The sequence below is a fragment of the Lissotriton helveticus genome, chromosome 6 (genome assembly GCF_964261635.1).
Source record: "Lissotriton helveticus chromosome 6, aLisHel1.1, whole genome shotgun sequence".
Lineage (NCBI taxonomy): Eukaryota > Metazoa > Chordata > Amphibia > Caudata > Salamandridae > Lissotriton > Lissotriton helveticus.
Window position 1 is genome coordinate 908,640,993 of NC_136067.1, and position 20,948 is coordinate 908,661,940.

The following is a 20,948-nucleotide window of genomic DNA, read 5'->3' on the forward strand; positions in this document are numbered from 1 at the left end:
GGCCATTTCCGGGGCAAAAGGACACCCCATCGCCGATCCCTTTACCTGTAGGAACATTTCATCCTCGAATACGAAGAAGTTTTTTTAAGGGCAAGCGATGCCAGTTTGACAATAAGTTCAGTGGGCACTCGGTGTGGCCGTGGTCTGGAATCAAGGTACAGTTCTATCACATCCACTCCATCCTGCTGTGGAATCTGGGTGTATAGGGAAGATACATCCATTGTTACCAAGATTTGGCTCTTGGGATCAAATTCTACTCCTTCAACCTTGGTTAGGAAGTCCATGGTATCTCGGAGGAAGGAAGGGACTTTGATGGTAAACTCCTTCAGGAAGACGTCTACAAACTTTGAGATTGGCTCTAGCACAGAGTCACAACCCGAAACTATCGGGCGGCCTGGTGGTACACTGGAGTCTTTGTGCACCTTTGGGAGGAAATACAAGTGTGGAGTGCGTGGGAAGCGTTTTACAAGGAATTCTGCTTCTTTAGGACCAATGATCCCATTGTCTCTTGCGTCTTTGACAATCTGTGAGATTTCATGGGTGATCTCAGCCGTGGGATCTTGTGTTATGAGGCGGTACCAGTTGGTGTTGTACACGTGTTTCCTTCCTTCAGCTTTGTAAAGGTCCTTGGACCAAAGGACGACCGCTCCGCCCTTGTCCGCCGGTCTAATCACAGCTTCTTGCTGGTTCTTCAGGGTGGTTATAGCTTGTCTCTGATCTTTGGAAAGATTTGATGGTATATATCTTCTTTTCTTTTCAAGATCATTCAAAGAGGATAGGACAGTCTGCTCGAAGGTGATGATATTCTTTGCCATGTTGTTATTTGGAGGGCAGAAGAGAGATTTATTTCTTAGACCTGATACCTCCACTTGTGGTTCATAAGTAGAGTCTTTAAAGAACCATCTAAGACGTATTTTTCGAAAGAATTCGATCACCTCCATTTTGACTTTGGTGAAATCAAGATGTGTGCCTGGTACGAAAGACAGACCCAGCTGTAAAAGTTCTTCCTCTGCCTTGGTCAAGATCTTGTTGGAGATATTAATAATGGAGGAGTCTTTCAAGACTTGTAGTTCCGCTTGCGTGTTGACATTTCCCATTGCGGTTGCTTGATTTTGGTCCGCTGCTGTTGCTGGCCCTGTCCTAAAAAAGGCCTCTTATGTTGACCTCTATTGGATGATCCTTCCCCCGGGTCAGATTCCGCAGACGAATCAGCAGATGAAGTTTCGGAAAATGTAAGGAATCTTTTTTTGGATCTCCCTTGGTATGAATTGAGAAATCTAGTGGACTCGGAGCGAGTGTAGAAGTCTTCTTTTAAATATGGGTACACAACTTCCAGATTAAATGCTTTTTTATCCTTCTCGAACTTTGTTGTTTTAAAATTTATTGTGTTATCTTTGAAAGTTGTGATCTCCTTCTCAATCTTTTCAAGGAGTAGTTTAGCCTCCGACTCTGTGTTATTGTCCTTAATATTCTGAAGTTGCTCCTCGATCTCCTCAATCTCTTTTTTGCAGATTCTGTGGGCTGTCTCAATGGTATGGACCATAAGGTCTCTGCTACACTTTGTACTGATGCAGCTGAACCCTTTCTTGTACACAGGATCGTCAGTAAAGAGTAAAGAGTAGAAACTGACCGTGAAGCTCTGTTCTAATATGCATATTAGAACAGAGCTTCACGGTCAGTTTCTACTCGCAAATTTAAGAGCTGGCACAATACCGTGGGGGTTACAGATAAAGAACGTACCAGTTCTCTTTACTGACGATCCTGTGTACAAGAAAGGGTTCAGCTGCATCAGTACAAAGTGTAGCAGAGACCTTATGGTCCATACCATTGAGACAGCCCACAGAATCTGCAAAAAAGAGATTGAGGAGATCGAGGAGCAACTTCAGAATATTAAGGACAATAACACAGAGTCGGAGGCTAAACTACTCCTTGAAAAGATTGAGAAGGAGATCACAACTTTCAAAGATAACACAATAAATTTTAAAACAACAAAGTTCGAGAAGGATAAAAAAGCATTTAATCTGGAAGTTGTGTACCCATATTTAAAAGAAGACTTCTACACTCGCTCCGAGTCCACTAGATTTCTCAATTCATACCAAGGGAGATCCAAAAAAAGATTCCTTACATTTTCCGAAACTTCATCTGCTGATTCGTCTGCGGAATCTGACCCGGGGGAAGGATCATCCAATAGAGGTCAACATAAGAGGCCTTTTTTAGGACAGGGCCAGCAACAGCAGCGGACCAAAATCAAGCAACCGCAATGGGAAATGTCAACACGCAAGCGGAACTACAAGTCTTGAAAGACTCCTCCATTATTAATATCTCCAACAAGATCTTGACCAAGGCAGAGGAAGAACTTTTACAGCTGGGTCTGTCTTTCGTACCAGGCACACATCTTGATTTCACCAAAGTCAAAATGGAGGTGATCGAATTCTTTCGAAAAATACGTCTTAGATGGTTCTTTAAAGACTCTACTTATGAACCACAAGTGGAGGTATCAGGTCTAAGAAATAAATCTCTCTTCTGCCCTCCAAATAACAACATGGCAAAGAATATCATCACCTTCGAGCAGACTGTCCTATCCTCTTTGAATGATCTTGAAAAGAAAAGAAGATATATACCATCAAATCTTTCCAAAGATCAGAGACAAGCTATAACCACCCTGAAGAACCAGCAAGAAGCTGTGATTAGACCGGCGGACAAGGGCGGAGCGGTCGTCCTTTGGTCCAAGGACCTTTACAAAGCTGAAGGAAGGAAACACGTGTACAACACCAACTGGTACCGCCTCATAACACAAGATCCCACGGCTGAGATCACCCATGAAATCTCACAGATTGTCAAAGACGCAAGAGACAATGGGATCATTGGTCCTAAAGAAGCAGAATTCCTTGTAAAACGCTTCCCACGCACTCCACACTTGTATTTCCTCCCAAAGGTGCACAAAGACTCCAGTGTACCACCAGGCCGCCCGATAGTTTCGGGTTGTGACTCTGTGCTAGAGCCAATCTCAAAGTTTGTAGACGTCTTCCTGAAGGAGTTTACCATCAAAGTCCCTTCCTTCCTCCGAGATACCATGGACTTCCTAACCAAGGTTGAAGGAGTAGAATTTGATCCCAAGAGCCAAATCTTGGTAACAATGGATGTATCTTCCCTATACACCCAGATTCCACAGCAGGATGGAGTGGATGTGATAGAACTGTACCTTGATTCCAGACCACGGCCACACCGAGTGCCCACTGAACTTATTGTCAAACTGGCATCGCTTGCCCTTAAAAAAAACTTCTTCGTATTCGAGGATGAAATGTTCCTACAGGTAAAGGGATCGGCGATGGGGTGTCCTTTTGCCCCGGAAATGGCCATACTATATATGGCCCAATATGAGGAGAGATTTGTTTTCAATAACAATCCGTATCGAGCCCATATTGGACAGTGGCTCAGGTACATAGATGATGTGTGGTGTATCTGGAATGGCACATCTGATTCCCTTGAGGAGTTCCATCAGTGGCTGAATAATCGCAGCCCAGACATAAAGTTCAGTCTGGCTTACGACTGCGGATCCATGCCTTTTCTTGACGTGGAGATCAAATCCACACCGGAAGGCCTGCAATCTACATTATACCAGAAGAAAACGGATAGGAATAATGCGCTCCACTATGCGAGCTTCCACCCGAAAAGCCTGAAGAACAATCTGCCGTATGGCCAATATCTACGGGTGAGAAGAAACTGTTCGAGAACGGAAGACTTCACCATTCACGGAGAAAATCTGACCAATAAGTTAAAGGCACGTGGCTATCCGGCAAAATTGCTGAAACAGTCCATGAAGAGGGCACGATGGACACCGCGTGAACACCTTTTACAAAAACGTGAGAAACCCAATGTCGAGAGAATGGTCTGTGTCTCCACGTTTGGGCCTCACACTAACCCGGTCCAGAAAATAATCAGAAACAATTGGCATCTCGTCGAAGAAATCCTACCAGACATTGGCAAACCCCTTTTCGCACTGAAAAAAAACAGAAGCATCGGACAACAGATCTCGTCCACAAGGGGTGTCCCGAAAAAAGACAAACAGGGAACCCTCTTCAACATGGGCCCGGTAATGGGCCACCGCAAATGTGGGACCTGCTCAGTATGCAACCTAACATCAGAAGGGACCTTGTTCACGGATGGCAAAAAATATTGGCGTCATAATAACTTTACAAACTGTAAGACCAAGTATGTAGTATACGCCATTACTTGCCCGTGCGGAAAGGTCTACATTGGCAAAACAACCCAAGAAGCGCGCCAACGCATCATCCAGCATCGATCAAGGATAAACAACAAGGTTTTGACAGCACCCTTGGTATCCCACTTTTTGCGAAAAGGACATTCATCCAATGATCTGACATGGACGATCTTGGCAAACATTAAGAACACTCCAGGAGCAGGTGGAGACCCAGACGTACGTCTTGCCCAAAAAGAGGCCTACCTTATTCTGAGGTTCAACACTGCCATGGTAGGACTCAATGACCTTAATGAACTCAGTAATCTCTAGACAGCCTGTCCACAGCGATTGCCTGTCTGCGCTGCTTGCTGCTCATGTGTCTGTTCAACCACGTAGTAATTCCAAGCCATGTGCTAGAATCACTACTCAGTATGTCTGCTAAATTGCTAAACCCTCTATAGGGGTCTCCCTCGAGGTGTCCCCTCAGTCTCTGAGCCCCCCGTAACATCCAAGTTAATATGCGCCTGATTTTTTAATTCCTTAATATTGCATTCGACCCTTTCTTGTAAAATATATTACTCCCATTGAGTGCGCCCTTCCACTGTACCCAGCGGGCAGTTGTGCAACCGGACTACATGTCCCATCAGGCCGTTCTCACGCTTTGCGCATCAAATACACTTGGACACGCCCCCTTCTGCACTCGCGTTGTCAGTCCTTTGCCGTCTGGAGCCCGAAACACATCGCCGATTTACTCGTCCTAAAATGTGAGTTTGCTTCAAACATTTCTGAGCACATTTTGATAGCTAGTGCGAGTGCGTTTTAAGAATCGTGCTAATGCCCGCATCCCTTTTGATTTCCAGTTGCCGAACCCGCGGCGGCTGCCGCTTGTGTTCGTGCCGTGAATGAACTATCTGCACACAAAGGTAGGACTCAGTTGGCTTCCAAGTCACGAGTAATTCAAATCACGAACAGCTTTGGGTTAAGATATAAATTTTATAATACTTCGTCCATTTATTCTATTTTCTCTAGGCGCCCCTCCCGACCTTAGTTACACCAGCATCCCTCATTCGTGCGTTTGCACCTTAAACATCAAGGTATGTGCCTCTAAGCGGGATCACCTTTATTTTTATTGTTACATAGTGGCTCAGAGTATATCCTACACAACAGGGACTAACTAGGGTTTCTATTACCTTTTTCACAGGTAGTACATTGATATTCCCAGAATAAGGTATTTATCTATCTATTTACAGTGTTTGAGTTGAAGTGAGGTAGTAGTCAGCTTTCCATTGATACCATGTTTCTAACTCAATTTACAGCGACAACGACCTCCCCAATCCTTGTCCTGAGGAGAACCCTTGGAATTACTCAACGGGTTCGAAACGCGTCGGCGTCCTGCTCCACCCAGATACTGAATTGTTAGGGCACAATAGGAGTATAACTTATACACAACTCTACATTGTTGCATAGTTTTGTGTCTTCCTATGTTGTGCATCATATGCTGAATTGCTTTATGTGTATCTAGTGGTGGTCATAACAAGTAGGCTAGTTTGTCATCTTAGTTGTCCACTTGTTTTATTTCATTCAGGATTGGTGCCTCTACAAAGGAATTTTTTTGAGGCATTTTACAGTTGTCTTTATTTAATGTTATCACAATTGTTATATGTGTATGTTTTGATTTAATGTATTCTTTATGGTTTTTTTCAATGTATTTGTGAACCTTTGTAAATGTGATGTGAATCCTTTCTGTTGCCATGACACCTTTTCATAATCTTTCTTTATAAAAATACATATTTACAAGGCAACATAAAGCCACCCTGTGTAGCTTTTCTTGGTGTTGTAAATATGACCCCCTTTCAGGCATTATTCTGCGTGAAAGGGGCGTTCCATGGGTCTTGCGGTGGGTGTTCCACCGCAACATCAGTGGAACCTGACGCATTCCCAGATTTACAAGTTTTCGTAAACCTGGGAATGTGTCAGATTCCTGGTGGTGCAACAAGGAGAAATACCTTTATTTATCCTCGTATTTCTATTTTCTATGTGTGAGCACACATTGCAAGAGGAAAACACCACTCTTGATTGTATTTTTGCAGGAAAGTGTCCCTTCCTGAACAAAAACAGTCACCCCTACAACGCAGATACCCTGCACAAAAACAATCACCCTTACATCACAGACACCCTGCATAAAAACAATAACCCTACAAAGCAGATACCCTTTGCACCATGGCACGAGGGTTCCTGCGATGACGCATGGCAGCCCATTGTGCTCCAGCACAGGGAAATAGGACAGGAATGCGCCGTATCTTGTGGACACAGCACATTCCTGTCCTTTTCTTTTGATGCACGGCAGTACAGCAGGAATGCTTGTTGCACTTCCGTGCTTCAAAATATTGTCAATGAGGCCCACTGCCTTTTGGAAACATGCAACTATTCCACCGTCTGGCAATTCGCAGCTTGCCGCTGGAGCCTTTCTGGGCCTCATTCCTTCCATCTCACACAGGCCTGACACATTCACAGTGTTGCTTGCTTGTATGAGTCTGCTGAGGTCCCTACTGTGAGTCTTAACTCAAGACAGAAGCACTCCCCGGGCACCACCATTGCGGACACCCTATACCGCAATGGCCCCTGATACGCCTCTTTCTTCAGCCAGACACTCAAAGGCTGACACACATCTTCCCAATGTTGACTAGACTATGCATGTGCATGTGCTCACAGGACACCAGCGGGCCCAACTGGGTGTTTCACCTTCCCTTGGCATGACCTGATGTGCTTGCTGCTCCTCCATGTTATGAAGTTAGCACACTAGTAGCTGGGAGTGGGAGGAGCTAGGGGGCGAGAGGAAGAGGAGGAGTGGACGCAGGAAATAGTTAGTTAGAGCAGGGACAAGGTAGGCTGGCGACGAAGGTGGGATTGAGCAAACCCCACTGTGCAGAGCCTCGAGAAAACGCCTTGTTCCCAGCAGCTGTCGCGCTAAAAACGCACTGCACACTGGAAGCGTGTGTCCCAAGTGCAAAGCGGATAAGCAGGAATCGGGAGCCCACTCCGACCCTGTGGAGTGCCCCAGAGGCGTGGACGACGCCCACGACGTGCTGCCAACAAGCGCTGCTGAGAGCGCTGAGATTTGAGTCCAAGCGAAATTGCACGTCGGAAAACCTCACGCCCGATGCGTGAGGTTTGGGAGGCCATCGGCGGAAGAACGCGGGAACTGCTGAGGCAAGTCGGGAGCCCACCCCGATCTCACCTGATGTCCGTGGTGGTGGTGGAGAAGTGAATTCTGGCGTGGACTGCCCCAGAAGCCGACCGCCGGTGAGTTCTGAGTGCCCCCGAGTGAATGAGCCTGGAGAGCCAGCCTCGTGTGTGCCTGCAAGGACGGCGGCCATCTTGAAGTCAGGCGCCTAGTAAGGACAACCCTGTGCAAGGCAACGGCGGCCATCTTGAAGTCAGGCGCTGGAGAGAAAACAAGCATTGGTAAAGCAAACAAGCATTGGCGACTACAAGAAACAAGCATTGGCGAAGTAAACAAGCATTGGCGACTGAAAGGAACAAGCAGTGGAAAATAAATAAGCACTGGCAAAGACAAGTGAGATCGCTGCAGAATGTCCGAAGAAGATGTTCAACTTCCACCCAGTGGATCACTTTTGCGAGCACCTGCTCCTATCAAGGTAACAACGGAAGGGAGCATGGGCCCCAAATGGCAAGAGTGGCTGGAAGAGTTTGAAGACTATATTGAAGGTTCAGACATCACTGATGAAAAAAAGAAACTGATTGCTCTGCGCAACCTGGCGGGGCGAGAGATAGTCAAGATACTCAAAGACCTGCCCGCTGCCGACGTTGATACTTATGTTAAAGCGTGTGAGGTCCTGAACAAGAAGTTTCTTCACAAGAGAAATGTAGACTATGAACGACACACATTGCACTCCGCTAGGCAAGGAAAGGATGAGCCCATGAGTGCCTTCATGGTGCGTCTGCGGAGACTAGCCAAGTACTGTGAATTTGATTCTTTCTCTACTGACGCTGCCATCAAATCCCAAATAATAGACGGATGTCATTCGGATCAACTAAGGAGACGGCTACTGAGGAAACCGCATGGATTGGATGAAATAGAGGAGATGACACGAGCTTATGATCAGGCGGAGAAGTACGCCGCCGTCATGGAAACGGAACACAAAGGGAGTCATGAACAGGCGCGACGCGTACACGCCAGGAGTGACAGTCGAAGAAGCTCCAGAGACAAACAATGGAGGTCGCACACATCCTCCCGTCAAGAACAATCAGGCTATCAACGTCGAGAACCATGGAGGAAGGAGAGACGACAAGAAAGAGTGAGAAAGTGTTACCGATGTGGGTATGATTACCCCCATGTGGACAGCTGCCCGGCCATGGGCCAGAGATGTCGAAAGTGTGGTCGCACTAACCACTTCGAAGCGATGTGCGGGGATTACAACAAAGAGAAGCGAAGTGGCCACTCAGGTACTACACGATCTGACACACGAAGCAGAGCTCCAAGAGTGTCGCGGTCCGACACTCGAAGACACCATGCGCGAGCTGTCCAAGATCAGGAGGAGCGGTCCCCTGAATCGTCACATTCCAGCCGAGAGTCACGTCGGTCTCGGTGGGAGAGGAGGTCACCTTCCAGAGAATCCAGACCTTCGTCCCGAGACTCTGTTTACACCATTGAATATCTGAATTTGGCAGCAGACCCGGACCAGCTTAAGAGATACCCTCGGCTGGACATCAAAGTTGGAAATCACGACTCAAAGTTTGTATTAGACTCTGGTGCCTCCTTAAATTACATTCCAGTGACTGAATATGAAAGGATGAGTCCACGACCTCCCCTGACATTTGCACCTGTGAGAGTTTTCACGTGGATGGCTAAGAAGCCACTTCCCTGCCTAGGGAAATTCTCAACGACGCTTACACACGACAACACAACTATTTCAGCAGTCATCCACGTTATCAAGGGCCCTGAAGCAGACTGTCTTTTGAGCCTACCAACTGCTGAACGACTCCACCTGGTGGAAATTCTCTTCAAAGTTAGCGACATCCGAGACGTAACTCGCCTGTTTCCCAGGTTGTTTCAAGGTCTGGGCAAATTGAAAGACTGTCAAGTGCGACTGCACATCAACGAACAAGTCAGGCCTGTCGCCCAACACCCTAGGCGAGTACCATTTCACCTACAGGCCGCTGTTGAGGAAGAACTCCAAGATTTGTTGGCTGCGGATATCATTGAACGCACTGATGGCCCGACCCCATGGGTCTCGCCGGTCGTCATCGTTCCCAAAAAGGGCACGGCCAACAAAGTCAGACTCTGTGTGGACATGCGCTTGCCCAACACTGCGATAGAACGAGAGCGGCACCCGGGGCCACACTTGAGTGACATGATCGCAGCACTTAACGGAGCCACTGTGTTTTCCAAATTGGATTTGAATAAAGGTTACCATCAACTGGAATTGGAAGCAGGGTCCAGATATATCACTACTTTTGCAACTCACCTGGGGTTGTTTAGATATAAAAGACTGAGCTTCGGTGTGTCCTCGGCGGCCGAGATATTTCAGGAAATGATCCGGCAAGTCATTCAAAATATTCCAAACACGCTCAACTATAGCGATGACATCCTTGTCTATGGTTCTGACGTCAGAGAGCACGACATTGCGCTCAATCGTGTCTGCCATGCCTTATTGGCAGCCAATTTGACTTTAAACAAAGAAAAATGCGAGTTTCACCAGACCACGCTGAAGTTTTTCGGTCACATCTTTTCTGGTGCTGGCATGAAACCTGATCCTGACAAAATCATGACTTTAAACAACACCAAGAGTCCCCGGGATGTCAGCGACCTCAGATCGTTCCTGGGAATGGCCAGTTATTGTGCTCGCTACATTAAAGATTACGCTACAATCAGCCACCCCCTCCGCATGCTAACCAAGCAGGGTCAGCCGTTTGAATGGACTCCCCAATGTGAGCAGGCATTCAAGGAAATCAAGAAGGCGGTGGAATCGGCAAATCACTTGTCATATTTCAACCCAAAGCGAAAAACTGAAATAACTGTAGATGCAAGTCCGGTAGGTCTGGGAGCGATCCTGGCACAATATGAAAATGACTCAGATCAACGCCGCATCATTGCCTACGCGAGTCGTAGTCTGACTGAGCCGGAACGAGCCTACTCCCAACCCGAAAAGGAAAGCCTGGCCGTGGTATGGGCATGTGAACATTTTCATGTCTTTATTTACGGAAAACATTTCACTCTAATCACAGATCATCAAGCTCTCATCACCATCTATGGAAATCCAAGATCCAAGATGCCCCCGAGGATCGAAAGGTGGGGCCTACGGTTACAAGAATATACCTTCACTATACTTCACAAACCGGGGAAGTCTGAAAATCCAGCGGACTACATGTCCCGGCATCCTCTCCCATCATCAGCTTCCAGATCCTCCATTGCGGAAGAGTACATTCATTTTGTAACGGATCAAGCTCTTCCTCCAGCTATCCCTATGGAGTCTATTCGGGAGATGACAGCACAGGATGTCATCTTGCAGAGAGTCCTTCACAAAATCCGCAATAATAGATGGAGGCATGATCCTCAGGACGATAAAGCTGATTCCTTGACTCAACGTGAACTACAAGCCTTCCGGCATGTGAGTGGTGAGCTTTCCGTCACAACTGATGGCATATTGTTGCGTGATCAGAGGATCGTAATTCCTACACAACTGAGACAAGGAGTGGTTGCTCTTGCACATGAAGGACATCGAGGAATAGTGTCGACCAAACGAGCATTAAGGGAACGAGTGTGGTTTCCGTTCCTTGATCAACTAGTGGAAGTCACCTTGAAAGATTGCCATCTCTGCCAACTCACCAGCAAGGGCGATCCTCCAGCTCCTTTACATATGACCAGCCTGCCCAGCGGTGTGTGGCAAGAAATCGCCATAGACTTTTATGGACCCCTGTCATCGGGCAAATATGTGCTGGCCATCATTGATGAGTATTCCAGGTACCCCATTGCCCGTTTTGTGTCATCTACGAACACTGCCAGTACTCTCAAAGTCCTTGATGAGGTCTTTGCAGCGTGGGGAGTTCCCAAGATCGTTAAATCAGACAACGGACCTCCTTTCAACGGAAATGACTTTGCTGCTTTTGCGAAGCACCTCGACTTTCATCACCGCAGGATCACACCTCTCTGGCCACAGGCAAATGGGACAATTGAGAGGTTCATGGCCACCCTCAAAAAGACCTTCCAACATGCTACCGTGGAAGGGAAAGACTTACAAACAGCACTCAATGAAGTTCTTCGAGCTTATCGTACAACCCCTCATGCTACGACTGGCAAATGCCCGGCGACTCTCATGCTGGGACGTCCCATGAGGAATCGCATTCCCACGTGGGAAGGAGCCCTGGAAGTATCATCATCTGAGAAGGACTCGTGGGACATGAGAGCCACTGATGACCGCAACAAAAGAAAAATGAAGGCCTATGCCGACAACCGGAGGAGAGCACGGTCATTATCATTAAATGAAGGGGACAGTGTCATCGTCAAGCAAGACATGCAGAAAAAGACTGACTGTACATTCAAGGATGAACCGCTGGTGGTCACCAGAAGAAAAGGGACTATGGTAACTGCGGAGTCCGAGCAGCGGCGAGTTACGAGAAACATCTCGCACTTCAAGAAACTGCCAACTGATACCTCAAGAACTATGATGAGTGACATACACAACCCCAGAGTTGAAGAACCACAGCCAAATGGTCATGAGAACATTGCTCCGATCACTGAGACATTGAGTACTGATGGTCTGAGGGCCAGGTCGCCACGACCTCATCGTGACATACGTCCACCCAAGAGACTGATTGAGGAGATGGACTAAGAAGTCAGTATGCTCTGTTTGTTTTGTTACAAAGGGGGGAGATGTTATGAAGTTAGCACACTAGTAGCTGGGAGTGGGAGGAGCTAGGGGGCGAGAGGAAGAGGAGGAGTGGACGCAGGAAATAGTTAGTTAGAGCAGGGACAAGGTAGGAGTAACAAGTGAATAATAAAGTTCCAGTTATCACCAGAATAGTTGTTGTATTCATTGTAGCTGGATGCTACACTCCACACCAATTAAGCCATTTATGGAACCTTTCCTAGCCTCTCACCGGCCAGCACACTGCCCCCTTCATTAGTACTGTGTCCTCTTACCTCAGCTTAAAACTAAGAAGCTGACGTGCCTCCTGACACACTTTCCATTTCCCCTTGTGTTCAGTCTGCCCGATTGCTCCTCAGCCAAAGGCAGAAGAGTGAACTGTAGCATGAACAGCTAAATAAACGTAGCCTAAAGTGACACCAGGCAGTTTGTGGCTGGGCAATTACTTCCAGGCGGTAGTTGGAAGCGTCAGGGTGCCAGCAATGGCAGTTTAAGTCTTTGGGCTGTCTTTCTAGCGCTTGTCGTCCATTTCCTTTTTGTTTTCTTCCTTATTATAAATCTACATCAGGCGCTTAGTTATCCTGTGCTGAGGTCAAACACCCAACTCAAGCTTCTGTGAGTCCAGCTCAGTCCTTTTTAGGTTTGGCCTGCACAGCGCTTGCACTGTGCTTGTGAAGTCTCTTGCATTTAATATATCTTAAAAGGGGGCTCTTATCAGTTACCATAGACAAATTACTATGTTCATTCATTTTTGTGTGGATCTTTTTTTTTGTTCACTTTCCCTGGCTGTACGCATTTACGATACTTCTACTAAAGCTGTTCACACTGTTTAAGCTCCATTCACTGTAAAGATAAAATCTCTTCCCACTGAAAGGGCAGACAGCTTCTAGCAGTATGCTGGAATGCTTGCTTTTTATATTACTTATTTGTGTAAAGCAGACGCCTTAGCCTTAGAGTGTTTGTGGCATTTCCTATTTATGCTTCAGGTCTTTGCTTTGCACTCTGTAGGCATTATCAGATGGATTTTTTTTACTTAAATCTATTTGGTCATTATGATCAAATTCTATATGTTGTAATAAACAATGCACATCAAAAATAAAGTATATATACAAGGGAAATGCTATATTTTACTACTAAACAGTCAGCCACAAGTGCAGTTACCTTGCAGACAACAGGGTAATGATTTGAATGGTGCAGCAGGTGCAGTAGCACCGGGCTGAAAAGTTGTCAGAACTCCTCTAAACACAAAATATTGCTATAGTGGACTACTAAACAGGCCGTCACAATTGTAGTTACCTTGCAGGTAAAAGGGACTTGATCTGAATGGTGTAGCAGGTGCAGTGCCACCAGGACCAAAAGCTCTAGGCACCCCACTAAACACCTAAAATAGCTATATTTGACTACTAAATAGGCAGTCACAAGTGCACTTATTTTGTAGGAAATAGGATCATAATTTGAATGTTGCAGCAGGTGCAGTGACACCGGGGCCAAAGTTGTCAGAACTACTCTAAACACCTAATATTGCTATATGTTACTACTATGTGGGCAGTCATAATTGCAGTTACCTTGCAGTTAAAAAGGGCTTGATTTAAATGGTGCAGCAGGTGCAGTGGCACCGCTCCCAAAAGTTCTCATAGCTCCACTAAACACCAAATATTGCTATATTTTACTACTAAACAGGCAATCACAAGTGCAGTTATTTTGCAGGCAAACAAGTCATTATTTGAATGGTGCAGCAGGTGCAGTAGCACTGGGCCTAATGGTTGACAGAACTCCTCTAAACATCTAATATTGCTATATTTTACTACTGTGCAGACAGTCACAATTGCAGTTACCTTGCAGTTAAAAGGGGCTTGATTTAAATAGTGCAGCAGGTGCAGTGACACCGTGGCCAAAAGTTGTCATAGCGCCACTAAACACCAAATATTGCTATATTTTACTACTAAACAGGCAGTCACAAGTGCAGTTATTTTGCAGGCAACAGGGGCATTATTTGAATGATGCAACAGGTGCAGTAGCACCGGGGCCCAATAGTTGACAGAACTCCTCTAAACACATATTATTGTTATATTTTACTACTAAACAGGTAGTCACAATTGCTGTTACCTTGCAGTTAAAAGGGAATTGATTTGAGTGGTGCAGCAGGTGCAGTGGCACCAGGGCCAACATATCTAGGAACCCCACTAAACCCAGACTGTTGCTAAAATGTGAAACTAAACAGGCAAACACAAGTGCAGTTACCTTGCAGACAACAGGGTCTTGATTTCACTGGTGCAGCAGGTGCAGTGACACCAATACCAAACACTCTAGGCACCCCACTAAACACCTAAAATTGCTATCTTTTACTACCAAACAGGCAATCACAAGGGCAGTTACTTTGTAGACAAGGAGGTCATGATTTGAATGGTGCAGCAGCTGCAGTGGCGTCGGGGTCAAAAGTTGTCATAACTCCACTAAACACCAAATATTGCTATATTTTACTACTAAACAGGCAGTCACAAGTGCATTTATCTTGCGGCAACAGGGTTATTATTTGAATGGTGCAGCAGGTGCAGTCGTACGGGCATCCTCGGGACGCCTGTGCGGTAAGGATAGATTTCCAGCGGGCAGACGCCTTTTGACAAAACGCTCATAGGCGGCCCCCCCCACGGCATCCATGGGATATGACCACCAATAATTTCGAATTTTTTCTTACACCCAACGCTGTAAGCAAGCAAAACCGTGAGTACACGGTCTAGCGTGTAGGCGGGTTAGGGAAGTGTGCACCTTAGCGAGTGCAGACCTCCCGGCTCACCTCTCCTGGTCCTGAAGAAAACCTTTAAAATCATATACGGTTGAAACATGTTGACCACGTTTTTATTCACATTTTGATACTAGTCGGTCAATTAAATCATCAAAAGTATCTCACTTGTTTTTAGTAGTGTTATACTGACTCCAGAATAAAAGTCTATTAGGAGTACATGTTGTACACTTTTTAACCACACTATCTCCCCACACACTCCAAAGAACCAACTCCGCTGCAGTTGCAGGCGTCGCAGCACACCCGAGAGGCATTCGGTCACTTGGGTGGACCCCGATGATGGAGCATGTCACCGACCAGGTCGGTGAGTGAGGCGTTTCCTAAAAAAGAAAAAGATCTTTTTTCTTTCTCCGTGCCTGATTGCTAGGACTCTGTGTCCTGGATTTACTCCTTTCTGTTGTTTTGTTATATTGCAGTCGTACGGGCCCCAAAAGTTATCAGTACTCCTCAAAGCACTTAATATAGCTACAATTTACAACTGAACAGCGTCAGAAGTGCAGTTATCTAGCAAGCGCTAGGGCCATGATTTCAATAATGTAGCAGGTGTAGTGGTACCGGGACCAAAAGCTCCAGGTACCCCACTGCACACTGATTATTGCTAAATTTTACAGCTAAACAGGCAGCCATAAGTTCAGTTATCTTTCAGGCACTAGGGTCATGATTTGAATGGTGCTGCAGGTACAGTGGCAACGGGCCAACAAGTTGTCAGAACTCCTCTAAGCACCTAATATTGCTATATTTTACTTCTAAACTGGCAGTACCATTTGCAGTTACCCGGCAGTGCAAAGGGCCTTGATTTAAATGGTGCAGCAGGTGCAGTGGCAACGGGCCAAAAGTTGTAGGGACCCCACTAAACTCAGATTGTTGCTAAATGTTACTACTGAACAAGACAGCCACAAGTGCATTTATCTAGCAGGCTTAAGGGTAATGATTTGGATGGTGCAGCAGGTGCGGTCGCACCAGGTTCAAAAGCTCTAGGCACCCCACTAAACACCTAATATTGCTATATTTTACTACTGAAGTGGCAGTCACAAGTGCAGTCACCTTGTAGACAACATTGTCCGGATTTGAATGGTTCAGCAGGTGCAGTGGCACCAGGGCGAAAAGCTCTAGGGACTCCTTTAAATGCAGAATATTGCTACACTTTACTACTAAACAGGCAGTCACAAGTGCAGTTATCTAGCAGGAACTAGGGCCATGATTTCAATGGTGCTGCAGGTGCAGTGGCACTGGGGCCAAAACTTCTTGGAACCCTTCTAGACACCAAATAGTGCTATATTTAACTACTAAACAGGCACTCACAAATGCAGTTATCTTGCAGGAACTAGGGGCATGATTTTAATGGTGAAGCAGGGGTAGTGTCGCTAGGCCCAAAAGTTGTCAAAATTTCTCTAAACACATAATATTGCGATTACTTCAATTAATTCTATTATTCCCCTCTATCATTTTCAAAAATATTGCCGTTACTTACCGGCACTATACCGCTAGTAACAGCACAATATATTGCCTTTTTGTACATAAACAAATCCTAACATTTTAACAGACTTTCTGTAACATATGTGGTACAACTACCGAGCAAGCTATAGCTTACAACAACAAGCATTGGCATAGCCAATAGGTCTCGCCTTTTGGACCTTATAAGTAAATCAGCCAAAATACATTAGAAAACGAAGGGAAAAAATGCATATGGTAAAACCACAATTTGAAGGTGAGATGTACACACTAAATAAGACCATGTGAAAGAGTGGTAAAAAGCAGGCTGAAAGAAAAAATCAAACAAAGAAAGGCGGACGAGGAAAAAAAGATTAAATACATGTCGGAAAGAAACAAAAATGATAAATAAGGCATCCTCTTATCCTTGCCAATACAAGACGAAATAGCGAAAGAGGAAATAAAAACGTACAATTCAAATAAAAAGTTGAAGGATGAAAGTGAAAAAAAGACTGAAAGTAAGGGAAGAATAAAAAAGCTCAACCAAAGACTAACAAAGCAACGGAGAAAGAAAAACCAGAAAACGCATAATTTTTGAGCCTTCCTGGAGTTTACTCTTCCCAATTGCACGCAGTTTATTTTGTTTTGCAAACATGGATTCCGAGTCCTTCGCAACAGCAATTTTTAATTGACCACTAACAGGCAGGGGAAGTTGTTTTCTTGTTGAATACTCAGGAAACTAAGTCCCATTTCAATGAAAGATAAGCTTAGCCGCGCTACCAAAAGCATCTTGTGCGAGTCTGAGTTGCGTCTGAGTCAGGCATTGTCCAACAGATCTCCGGCCCTCACACGCCCCCACACACTCATGCAAACACACAGGCACAAACGCCCCCAACACACACATGGCCAAACACTCTCATAACATTCACATACATACACAAACACACATCCGAATGCCTAGTCACAAAGGCTCACAAGCACACATCTACACAGACACACTCAAACACGCACACACACACACACACGCTTTCATACATACTCACAAGTGGTGACATGAACACTCATACAGACACGTGCCTCCACATATATTAACACACAAGAACTCGCCCACACACATGCGCACTTTCACACACACACACACACACAGACAAACACCTACCAGCACCAACACGCTCCCATCAGACAAGCACACATACACGCATCCAAAAGTGTTTGTGCACACACACACAATAAAACATACACACACATGAACACATAATTTGAAAAACACACACTCGCTTACACACTGTCAGCGCACTATGGCACGCATGCACACACACACACACACATAAAAAGGCACATGCTGCCAGGGACATATACCTGCTGACATGTGCGCGCACCCTAACATACACACACAAGCACACACCCATACAGTGTCTTACAGATATAAAACCAGACATGCGAATGTTCATGCGCTGTATTTCACAGACACACTCACGCTCGTATAAACACACCTTTTGACAGTTTATATTGCGCATATCTGACTTTTCATTTCGAAAAAACAGCACGCCATGCTCGAACTACACCGCAAAGCAGTAGCTGCATACCTTCAGGGGGTACGGGGAACAAAAAACAACTCTTAGTTGAGATGTGACCCCCCTCCGCGCCCACTCTTTGGCGCGCTCGACCTGCAGCCGCCACTGAAACGAAAGTGGATTTATGGAGGAATTACCATACATTATTGCACATCTGGAGTCGTGTGTGGTCCCGCTTATTGGAGGGGACCATGGAGAGCAGCTTCCCAGGCAAAGAGGTGACCACCCAAGCCCCGTGATATGCATTGTCTGGCCCGGTGACTCCCACAAAGTGACCATTCTTCCGCACACCCAGTGCAGCGACAGTCAGTTCCACGAGCGATCCACAGTGCACCACAAAGACTTCCACAAGGCTCCACGAAGCCAGGACTGACCTCCCTCACCTGTGCTCCTAGAGTAGTCCCTGTCAGTTAAGTGACCAATAACTCCCTGTAATGCCAGGATTGGATTGGGATTAAAAATGAGCTAAGGCACGCTAAAGACAAACACAAGCGCGCGGAGACAAGTGGGGGGAGTGCTGGATAAAAAAAAGTTTCGGCAAAAGTGAAAGCGTTTCACTTGCGAGAGCGAGCAGCGCCAGGAGCGATAATTGCTACCATTGGCGCTGTATGCTCCCGCAAGTGAATCACCAAAGGTGCACGCGTTGCCATTGAAGGCAATGGAACACTTGCACGTTTTTGGCTGAAAAGCCAAAGCGATTGCTAAACGTCTTTTTGCCTATGCAGCGCATGTGTGCTACATAGGCGAGACCTAAAAAACAACATATTATTAATCACATAGGTGAAACCTAATGCTTGCTGTTTGCTGCCTTCTTACAAATCTACATCAGACTCTTAGCTATCCTGTGCTGAGGTCACACACCCAACACGAGGTGCGATGTGTGTAGCCATGTCCTTTTTTAAAACTCTGCACTCTATCTATATTCAGGTGGCTTTCTGATTACTTGTGCTTGTGCTTACCTTCACATAGCAAAACTGGTGAAAATAAGCAGGAACAATATTATTCTAATATCTTCGAAGTAGAGACAGGAAGTAAGCCCTGCGTGGAGAGACATCTCAGACCTTCATAAATGAAATAGTCAAATGCCAGTGCACTGGTGAAACATCACCCCTCGTGAACAACAGTCACATTCATTCAGTGGCATCTTATGAATATTAAAAATAACCATTTTTAAGTGTGCTTTACACATGGCACGTTCCAATGGTTCCTGCTGAGTCCCTCTGCGTAGTAGAGGGTCTCACCCACTGAAATATCCAATATGTTCAGTTGGGGGGACATTATACTATATATAAAAACATGCCTCTAATTGTCATAGTACCGTCCAGCTCTGAACTTTCTAGCCGTCTGTAATACGAAAATGAAATCACTGCTCAGCAGTAATAACTTATTACAGTTGAGTTGCTGGAGCCTCGAGACAGTGTAAAAGGAAGGCCACTGAGGAGAACTGCAAATGCTTTTGAGTCAATAAAATAGGTAACTCGTTTTTCAGCTCTTCTTAACTATCTTTACCTGGAATGTTGCAGTCTTCAACCATTAATGAGACATTTATAGCGGCATTTATTGCACTTCTGGAGTTCAATAGATAAAAGAAGGAATCTATCTGCCACTCATTCTGAGCCACAGCCACTTTTGAAAGTGACATACTAAGCTAGGTAAAGAATGTTTCTGCAACAGATGTCAAACTACACAGTGACATGTTGATTTTCACAGAACAGATTCTATCTTTATTCTACATATCTGCATCAATAATAACTTTCTTAATAAAGAACAAGAGGTCAAGGATGTTAAAGGAAACTGTGGGAGGAGTGATTGCGTCAGTGTATTACAACAAATAACAGCACAACTTGCCATATGTTAGGAGGACATTGTAAGTCGCTTCAGTATTCTGTAAGCCACATTCCACTATGAGGTCACCAATCTACTCATTTACCCCCAATGTCTTTGAAATGTACAGAAGGAATACTTTATATGATATATAGTCTCACTGAGAGACAACTAACCTGCATGTGTGTTTCTTCTTTGTTGTAATATTATGTATGTATTGCTTTCTTATTTATTGCAGCAGGATATCCATTTTCTTCTGGAATTCCATCTCAGTTTGTCGCTGCAAGACCGGCGCTTATTCAGGGATACCCCGCCTCCTCGTTTCCTTTAAGCGCACCAACTGACATCACCACTCAAGCTCAACATCATGGAAGCCAACCTGCCGCTGCTTGGGCAATGCAGCCTTCCATGCAGCGCAACTCCCCAGCATCTTCACCCAGCAGTAGCCACTCAGAGACGTCAAGCAACCTTCCGCCAACCCAGAATGCAGGTCAGTGGTGCAAGGGTTAACAAAGAGCATGCACAATATTTAGTGGCACCAATATTAAAACAAGCTTGCTAGTGCAAAACTTTCATCTCATTGTGATTTTTTAAAAATATCATAGCATTAAACCACAAGTATTAATGTTAGTGTGAAATTACCCATAATCATTGGAATTAGCAATTCAACCAGGGGCTCTGAGTGAGTATTGGTCAAGAAATCATGAGTATTAAAGACAGAAAACATGCTTTGCAATAGTGAATACTGTGTCAGCAACAACCATATATCATGCTCCAAGCAAATGAACAAACTGCACACCAGATCAAACTCCAATATAATAAATAATAAACGCATATATTTGACTGAAACATTTGTAAAAGCCAATACATTCTTATGGGACCGTGATGTTTTTGCGATGTTCAGTTTGTTGGGCTAGCGCACAGCTAAGTGTATAAGAGTTCAATAAAAGTTCAATCTTAGGGTGGGTGCTCCTAAAGTGTCGTCCTCTGCCCAAGGGACGAGTACAGAAACAGGAAAAAGCGTGCTTTCAATTGAAAATTGATGGCATCCTTTAGGGCACACCTGGGTAGAGGGGTGTGATACCTCCTGATCTTTCTTTTCCAAAAAAGATGAAATTACTTCAATCAAGTTCAATATATCCATTTGGATTAAAACAAAATATTGAACTTGATTGAAGTAATTTCATCTTTTTTGGAAAATAAAGATCAGGAGGTATCACACCCCTCTA

The 20,948-nt window shown here is 45.2% G+C and overlaps 1 protein-coding gene across 2 annotated transcripts in view; it reads left to right on the plus strand.

Annotated features, from left to right (window-relative positions):
- LOC144761595 (uncharacterized) overlaps positions 1–20,948 on the plus strand; it is a 489,105-nt gene that overhangs the window by 221,914 nt on the left and 246,243 nt on the right. For both annotated transcript variants that reach the window (XM_078646893.1, XM_078646894.1), the window contains exon 3: positions 19,958–20,209. In XM_078646893.1, coding sequence (XP_078503019.1) covers positions 19,958–20,209 — 252 coding nt within the window. The remainder of the gene's footprint in view (positions 1–19,957; positions 20,210–20,948) is intronic.